This window comes from Styela clava, chromosome 2 (genome assembly GCF_964204865.1).
Source record: "Styela clava chromosome 2, kaStyClav1.hap1.2, whole genome shotgun sequence".
Classification (NCBI taxonomy): Eukaryota; Metazoa; Chordata; class Ascidiacea; order Stolidobranchia; family Styelidae; genus Styela; species Styela clava.
This window is the reverse complement of record NC_135251.1, coordinates 27,211,608-27,221,201: the sequence shown is the minus strand read 5'-3', so window position 1 is coordinate 27,221,201 and position 9,594 is coordinate 27,211,608. Positions and strand designations below refer to the sequence as shown.

General features: G+C 36.6%; 1 protein-coding gene across 1 annotated transcript; it reads left to right on the top strand.

The window, feature by feature from the left end:
* The first annotated feature begins 2,738 nt into the window (after positions 1-2,738).
* On the top strand, positions 2,739-6,798 carry LOC120336859 (uncharacterized). The gene has a single exon (XM_039404625.2). It carries the CDS (start codon positions 2,788-2,790, stop codon positions 5,623-5,625), a length of 2,838 nt encoding a protein of 945 aa, XP_039260559.2. The 5' UTR covers positions 2,739-2,787; the 3' UTR covers positions 5,626-6,798.
* Positions 6,799-9,594: the final 2,796 nt, after the last annotated feature.

The window sequence follows — 9,594 nt, the reverse complement described above, 5'->3', positions numbered from 1 at the left end:
AATTATATAATTATATATTTTTCCTGGGTGAAGATAAGTCGACAAGATTCACTATCGGTACCTTCTTACATGCTAATAAGCACCTAGCTGAAAATACATTTTACAATATGGAGAAGTCCAAATAAATGTAAGGTATGTACATTTTCAGCATAAAGAAAGCAATTCATTTTTCAATAGTTATCATATGGTCGGTTTCCCCGACCCTTGACCTCTAAAAAAATTATTCTTATACTCGACCACTACAAAATTTTAAACGCTTATTTTGAGTGTTTTATAGTTTTGGGGAGTTAGTTATCTATCATTTTTATTTAAAACATTAAACCAAGTGCTGCTCACAGGTACCGTACGGTGCCGGATGACCGGACCTGATAGCTAATTTCAGGCTAGTCTTTCGCAGTTGCTCATTGGTTTGCGGTATCAATTTTTAATTATTGCACCTTAGGATTTACATATTTATCCCCGGGGAGAGGAAAACCGATAAGACGGCTTATCCATATGGCGAACCACGGCCCCTCGTCCGGTTACCATTCCAAGTCGGGTATGGGATTAGTTATATTGTTCGTTTTCGGAAGCATGGACTTGGTGGTGGAGGAAGCCGTAACCGACCAGCGGTTACGTGAACCACCCAACGACGGCGAGGAGTCCAGCAATCCTCTCTCACATAACCATCCCTGCATGGGGTTCGAACCTGCGTACCCACGCAGAGTAATTAGAGGTGCGGTGGCGAGCGTATTCCTAACGCTTAGCCCGTTAAGCCACACCGCCGCGCCACCTAAACTAAAGGTTCTTGAAAAACATAATGATAATCAAGTTAATTGATTTACAACTAATTTTTGGAAACACAACTGAAAACTGACAAATAACACGCAAAACATAATTTTAGTCGGAAGATGTGGAGGGGCGGGGAGTATGACCCGATTACTGATAAATGAAATTTACATATCATCTTTTTAAATAAACGAATTCGCGATAAAAAAGGTTCGGAGAAATACGAAATATTACCAAATTATCAACTCAATTACAAAATTAAACAAATATCAGGTATACCGTTTTATTTTGGAACGACTTTACAATTAAGAATCGATTTAAAAATGAATAAGGTTTCAAAATAGAATATAGATGCCCGCCAGGCGTCAGCCAATCTTGGCAAATTTGAAATCCAGCCTCAGACTGGTAACAGGGTAACCTTGATCCGCCATATGATTAAACCGTCTTCCCTATCGATCGGGATGAATATCAAAATCCCACATTGTCCTAAAATATTGCTTTGAACGAAACGTCCAAATTTTATCGGATAGCGACTCCGTACATTACATTTGAATGACGTCACGTGAACAACAAAGAGAAGGACAGACGTATGTAAATAAAAGAACTTGGTCACATGATTCGTGTTTTTGTTTTTACCTTCTTCTTGCGCCATACTGGCGTCCTCGGGGGCATACCCGGTGCTACTCTGGGTTTAATTTTAGAGGATCGCTGATGAGGATTAGCTGGTTATTATCTTAGTTCTTTCCCCCACGACCTCATTGCTAGGGTAGGCGTTATGTCAGTGGAAATTGTGTTGTCAGAGTCATCACCAGACTACTTTCGTCCTTGTGTTCTGTTGTTGCACATTTAACGTTATACATTTAATTTTGTTGATGCAAATGCTGTTTTTGTGTTTCTGTGTTTACCGGTACTCGCCGCTAGGCCTAATTCAAATTTTGCAATGGCAATAAATATTTTTTTAAATTAATTTTCTCGTGAGGGAAATTACTTCAGTCTGTCAGAATTTCCCATTAGTACCGGTACCGGTACCATACCAGCATGCGGTACCTACCGTACCGCACGTTTGCTTTCGGTTAGGATAAATCCACAGTTCTATACCGGTATTTTGTCATTGAAATGAGGCAAGCAATTTGATTTGGCAGCTATCTCAGTATCTGGATCTGTGGATACAGACAGACAGAGATTATTATTGCAGTATTCTGGTTGAAACATGATTACAGTATTGCTGTATTGGTATACTTTCAACTTTACCTGCTATGGTAGTGTCTGACTGTAGTACAGGTAGGTTTCAATATTGTGAGGCGAATGTTGTTGATAGCCTGATAGCAGAGTACGTAATGTGGAGAAAAACATAAAGATTATATTCTCAAATATTTCTGAAAAAAAAACATCATTATATGCCCGACATATTTGTGAGTTATCCGTGATATCACTCTGTCACTGGCTGAATGGAGTTCAGGATAGGATTGACATTTTTGTCCCGGGGAAGAGGAAACGCCCAAATAGTACAGTACAATTACTTATGTTATATTCCAGTAGTCCAATTGATGAGCATGTTTGAAGTTTTCAAGAAAATTGTTTGCTAAACTAATTACCATATTATTTAGCATAGCATTTTACTTGGGGATTCATATCACTGCATATTTTGATCCATTTATACGATTTTTATCGTAGTCAACCATTCTTCTGAAATACCAGTACTGAAATAGATAAACAAGCTGTATGAGCAAATAAAAGATTTTTCGTGCATTTAAACTGTGAAATATATCAAGACTTTTATTTCTGTATTCAATTGTCAGAATTAGGAATCTTGTTTACCTTCTCATTAACCTGTTAAGACAGTAAAATTAAGATTATTGATTCTATTTTTGATTGATTTTGAATTTGTTTTGAATTCAACATTCTAAAGTTTGAAAGTGTTAATACAGGGAAAAGATACTCATTTTGTTGAATTTAATTAAAAAAATTCTTGTGTTTTTTTTTTACCAGATTTGACCATATTTAGTTTTACATATTGCGATGGCAACATGTGATGAAATGTCATCTGATGTGCCACATATACCAGACTCTGCTGTTTCAAAGGACATTTCAAGCAGCTTTTCCCAGGTGGTATTTCCTGATATTTCAGACTATTTTCCTCCTGGCAAAAATGTTTGTGTCAGCTACGTCCTCGCGTCTTCTCTTGAGCCATCTTCAAGAGATTGGATTGGACTTTTCAAAGTTGGATGGACAACTGCAAGAGAATATTGCACATTCGTGTGGGCTCCAAAATTGTCAAACGATGCAAAAGACAGAAGCGTAACTGTTGAGTTCACAGCTTATTACTTGCCTAATGATGAAAATGAGTTTTATCAGTTTTGCTATGTATCAAAGCAAGGAAACATTCATGGTGCCAGTACCCCTTTTCAATTTCGCAATTTGACAGATGGAGATCAGCTTGTGGAAGTTGAGGATGAAACTGGTATGATTGTCCTAAAAACAAAGACGGCTGCTCTACAGGAGCAAGTTGAACGCATAACATCCCAGAAAGAAAAGTTGGAAGGCAAAATCAATGAGTTGACAAATGAGAAAGAAGCATTGTTGAGCGATTTGGCTAAAGTTCAAGATGAATTGGCATCGTCAAAGAAAGCTAATGAGGATCAAGAAAAACATTGTAAAAAACTAGAAGAGGAGATTGACAATTTGAAGGAATCACTGAAAACTTTGAATTCAGAAATTGAACAAGCAAACGTAAAACTGGCAAAACAAAAGGCTGAACTGGATGGCGCTGCATTTGCAATTGCGAAACTGACAAAAGAAACATTGGGAATGAAAGAAAATCTCGAAAAGGCTTATACGAGTCACAAGGAAGAAATTTCATCACTGAATGAGCAAATTCATTCTAAAGATCAAAAACTTGTTGAATCTGATGGTTTGATGCAAGAAATGAAGGAAAAATTGCGGAAATTAGAGCTCAAATCGGATGATTTGCAGCAGAAAAATTCGCAATCAAACACACAAGCTCAAGAGTCTATGGATAAAATTAAAAAAGAGCAGGAGGAGGCTGAGTTGAAGGCTGTCAGATATAAGGAAGAAAGAGATTTATTTAAAGATCAGTTCGCACATTCTGAAGAAGCTCGACGTGATATCATGCAGAACATGGCAAAATTGAAAAACGAAATTCAAGCCAAAAATGAAGAAATCATTGAGAAAAATCAGAAGTTATTGGCACTCGAAGAAAAAGCTAAAATGCTACGAAATGAGTTGAAAGAATCCAACAAACTTTCCGTTCTTCAAAAATCTACAGCTGAAAGTGAGCTTGGTAATATTGAAGATAAGCTAAATGCATGTGAAGCTTCAAAACGTCTCATTTCCACAGAGTTGACTGAAGCTCGTGATTGCAGAGACAAATTAATGTCAGAACTTCACCAAGTGAAACAAGAACGGGACAATGTGACTCGACAACTGGAATCGACACAAAGACAACTCAATGAATTTGAAAATAATTTCTATGACATGAAGGAGAAAGCAGAAGATGCTGAACAGAAGTTGGCAGAGAGTATGTGCAACATCACAGATGAGAAATTAAAAGCTAAACAAATGGAGGAAAACTTGAAAGAGGAGATATCAATCTTAAAGTCACATTTGGAAAGTGCAGACATGGCTGTGGCCACTGCTGCCTCGGCGGATAATGACAAATTGGAAATCAGTACACAGACCCTTGGCGGAACTAATACTGAACCAAAAAGCCCTGTGTCCAGTTCACAAAAAGATGATGATCTGCTCGCGAAAGATAGAACCATCGAAGAATTGAAAATGCAGATTGAGGATCTTCGAACGCGTCTCTCAATGGGGGCTACTGCTTATACAGAAAAGTATATGGAATGTCATAAGCTGGAAAAGAAAATGAAAAAAATCCATGGACAGAAAACACCAGCAAAGGCTGCAAAGCCAGATTCGGCATCTAGTGATTCCCAAGATGGTCTGATTCAGAAAAATGCCCCACAGACTTCTGTGGGAAGTGGAGAATTGTCTGGTCAAGCTAATGAGGCCGGTGATGAAACTGGTGGAAATTTCATGTCCAAACTTGAACAGTTGTTCATGGCAATTGCTGATCCAGATGCAGAAGAACAGGCACAGGCAAGCAAATTGAAAGTCAGGCTCGACAAAATGGAAGAGAGCATGCAGTTTCATCGCTCCAAATATCGCAAATATAAACAAATGTATCAGGAACTGAAGCAAACTCATGGAACTTCAAGCAAGAGATGGACCGAAGAAGTTACTTCACTCAAACAAGAAATTGTCACTTTGAAGTCAAATAATGGTGGATTACAGGATGAAAATCAGGCATTGAAGGAGCAGCTGAATGAGTTTGTAATCAACTCTCGGGATGTAAATGTGATTAAGACACGATCTGATGTTCCAAAATATCCTTCAGAAACGGTTACTGAGACCTTCCAGAAGCATGCACGGGAGTCTAAGTACCCTCACATTGGTTCATCGAGTTATCCACACGAAAGAAATGCCATCATCTCACATAATGGTGATAGCAGTTGCGATAGTGACTCCAGCGATGATTTTCATTTGGCAAGTGCAAGGTTTGGGGCAATGGGTCTTTGTCCAAAGAACCAGTCCTCAGATGATTCTGGAAGAGTTAAATCTGTACCGATCGATATGCCTGCGTCCAGCTCTATAGTGATCAATCGTCAGCCCATTAGGTCTCCCCCACTTATAGAGGTGATTTCAGAAGATGGAGGTGCTGTCTGTGCTCCAACCGCACCGACAATGTCTAATGATCGTGGTAAAGCGGGGTCAGCTCGCCAAAGACGCAATGGCAAAATGAGGAAATTGAAGAAAACGAAGAGAGACTATGCATAAGTGTCTAAACCCTATTGTATATCATTTATCAATAAGGTAGATTAGATACTCCATCATGCACTACGCTTGCATATCAATTTTTTTTAAAACTTGTAAATTGTGATTATCGCTAATATTTTTAGTTTTGCTTGGCATTATATGATGAATGTATGTAATACTAGAATATACAACTTTGATCAGCTGAAGTTTATCTGTCTTTTGTTTTGTTGTATATTGAATAATTGGACATACCGTAGTTTAATTCTCTTTGAAAACACACACAAAAAAATTATATAATTCTTGCTGGTCCTATCTGTGAAGTAAGCTTTATGTATTTGTTTGTTGGACATGATATTTTTTTCTTGTATTGTATATGATGATATTCATAATTTTTCTTTTTTGATGTTCCGTAAAATGTTTTAACGTATGCACTTAATCCTTTATGTGTCAGTCAAGGACAATGTATATAGCTTGGTGTTAAGTTGTTTAATTTGGTAATTGACACTTTGGTAAGAGAGAAGTCAATGTGACATTGTTAAGTTACCATACCACCAATAAAGGCATGACTGTAAATACTGACCTCTAACCACACTCCTATTTTTAAAAAAAATGTGTGGTGTTACATTGCAATCAGTGTGTTAAAAAGTACATTTTAGAATATGGTTAATTATTGACTTAGTGATACTAAATGCGGAGAGGTTGCTCATTGTTAAGTCAATCCATTTGGTGTTACTCACTATCTTATGATGATATACAACATGTACAGATATAACTGGTGTTGTGTATGTCATTGAGTCATAATTGTACAGTCATAACTTGTGGTGATAAATATTTAAAATGACTGGTGGATAATTGACCTAGATTTAAATCAAAATATGTTATGCTGGAAATTTTTATGGGAACACCATGAAGAGTGTACCTTTTAATTTTAGATTTTCACTGTTCACTTTTATAAAAAATCAAATGACTTTCATCCACCAGCATATTTCAAGGTAGGGTTATATAAAGTTTTGTTCCATCCCGATTGTTACAGAAAGATACTAATTAATAGTCGGTATATCAGTAATGTTTTCACCTTTTTATTCAATATAAAGTGCTTCCTTCATTTTGGGTAGAAGTACGTGTGTGGGTTTTTTCTTGTGAAATGTTTATGCTATTCTTGTGTGTGTAAATATATTATAATCGTCGGATTTCCATCTTGTCCACACTTTGTTTTGTACATATACTCGTGACTGAAATGATCTCAAGTCAATTGCGCTGAACAAAATTTGGTCAGGCTCTAGAAACGATCTCGTGTGCAGAATTTCAGGAGTGGTTACATAAATTATTATGCAGATCTACCTGAAAAAGATTAAAAGAATGTATCCACTCCAGGCTTTTGAATTATTGACATACTAGTGATCGAACATCTAATAATCGGCCACGGAGCGGTAAAATGATATTAATCCTCTCGGCTGGTGTGCTGCCGCTGTGTGTGGGATGGGTGAGACCCTGAGTTTTTGATCTTGACCTGCACAGTTAGTTGGTGCTGATAATGACGCTTATCTCCGTGGTTATTAAAGTATGTACTGCTACAAGGTTCGGATGACAGGACAGCAATTGAAACGTGTGTAAACTGTGATCCAGCAGGGAGAGAGAGGACGCATTTTCACCGTTGAAACGAATTTAACCCTATTGCAGGAAAGAAGTTATGTGTCGTTTTTTGTTTCTTTCAACAACACACCGATGATGAGCTTTTAATATTCGATCGCTTAAAGCAGGGGTTCTCAAACTTTTGGTGTTGCGGAGCCCTTGGAAAGGTTGACTATTATTCACGGAGCCCCAAAATAAATGTTAAAATTGTTACTTTCCGATTAATATTCCTGAGTAAGTAAGTTAAAAGTATTTTACTTAATTTAAATGCAAAACCTTTTTTAATAGGGTTAATACAAGTCGTAAATAAATCTAAATTTCAGAGATAAATTATATATACTAAAGCTGTAAATTTCACACTTGACAAACATAGTAATAAATTAGGGGTCGAATCTTTTGACATTCTTGGAAGACTTAAAAGGCCGCTAACAACGTGCGCGATAACATTTTGTTACAATCGCCGATCGTTTTCGTCAGCATTACGCCGGTGTTTATTCTCCCTAAATCAAAAATTTCATTCGGCATATACATGTATTGTTCCACAATGACGACGATAATTTCTTTTTTGTTCTCGTGGGGAATTATGAGTTCAATGTGAAAAACATGTAACCATATTATAGTCATCGGTGACTGGATGCTAAAAATAATAATTATTAAAGAGGCAAATCTGCAACTCAAATTTCTTGCTTGAAAAGAAGCATTCTAATATATTGAAACTAAAACTTAAAATGGAAGATCACGCTATAAGTTTGGTTTCAGCAGACTCACGTCAGATTAAAAACGCTTTATAGACATTGTAAATCACAGTTGGTGTTATGTTAGGTTTTCTTCGGTTATTCATCGTAACTGCGAAATCGAAACACAGTCAATTGTGCGCTCGATGTACCTTTTTTTTATTCTGAAACTACCGACGGAGCTGCATGCGAGAAAATAAATTTCAATCGTTCGTATTTTGCCCAGACCTTATGATTTTTTAAACGGCGATATCTTGCTTAAAATAATCTCGAGTGCGAAAGAACAAATCAAGTTTGACAAATCCCAAGATCGCAAAAATACGACTTCATTTTATTTATAGTTGGCAGTTTATCACGTTTTTATCCTATTTTAGAATAGTATTCTTTCATTTTAGTAATCTTAATAGTAATCTCGAATCAAACTTGAGTAACGATGAGCACAATTAAATTATAACGACAAGACACTTTAAATGCACGCAACGTCATGGATTGAATATTTTATGGCTTTACGCAACAGAAATCTTGTTATCCGTTTTTTTTAAATCGCGAAGAATGTTGCGCGGAAATTTCCAATTCCAATTTTGAACCACCTCTCTCTTAAGTATCCTGGCTGCGCTCCTGCTTATAAATATTGTCATTTTTTAATTCCGCCTCTTTACCATATTCCGAGGCTATATTGTTGTCAAATTTTATCAAAGCTGTTATTGCTTCTTTGAACAGTTACAAAATTAGCCAAGTCAGTATTTTGAAAAGTAATCGAATAGCTCGCGGAGCCCCTGGGTTTCTCTCGCGGAGCCCCGGGGCTCCGTACGGAGCACTTTGAGAACCTATGGCTTAAAGGATAAGCGTTATTTGGGCTATGAGAAAATTTTTTTGTTAACTGTCTGGAATTGTTATATAGATTCTACCATCTACTTTGATCGATGACTATACCTATTTTTGTATCGTTTAAACTTTAAATCACATACATTATTACCTAGATTAATTTTATTCTCGCTGTATGTTGTAAAAGTTTACTAAAGAAAACAGAATTGAGCTATAGGTAATATTAGTATGATACAGCGCTGCAAAAATATAATTTTTCAGAGCTGCAAATATTTCTATCAGGCCTCCTTCATTCATCAAAGTAGGTTGTTGTATCCATTTTCTTCCGCGAGACAAGGAACAGTTTTAAAAAAACAAGAATGGTTAACCGATTTCAGATGGTTAACGGATACGATTTATTTTAACCGCCAACAGACATAGGTTAGGTAATAATCACCTTTCTACTCAACAATTTTTTCAAAAATTATTCGTTCATCGCAAATTTATCTTCCGTGGCGTTTAATTCAAAAGCTATCACTAAACCAATTGGTAAGCGACAAGAAAATGTAAAAAACTAATTAAAGTGGATATATTGTCCTAGTTTTGTTTCAAAAGCGCCTATTCAATGCCATCCAATAATATTACCATATCGCCATTTTCGGGAAGTAGTAATGAATGCTTTGAATTTTATAATATTTCTCGTCGTGCGGTATACACACATATTTTTGCACCACTTCCGCAATATATTTAAATGTGGATATATTAATTTTACACCATTCCTGTGGGTCACAATTTCGCTTTCTGATGGTTCACCGAAAAC

Bases quoted from the DNA above. Each gene is read 5' to 3' on its own strand.
- LOC120336859 (XM_039404625.2), top strand. From the start codon at position 2,788: ATGGCAACATGTGATGAAATGTCATCTGATGTGCCACATATACCAGAC.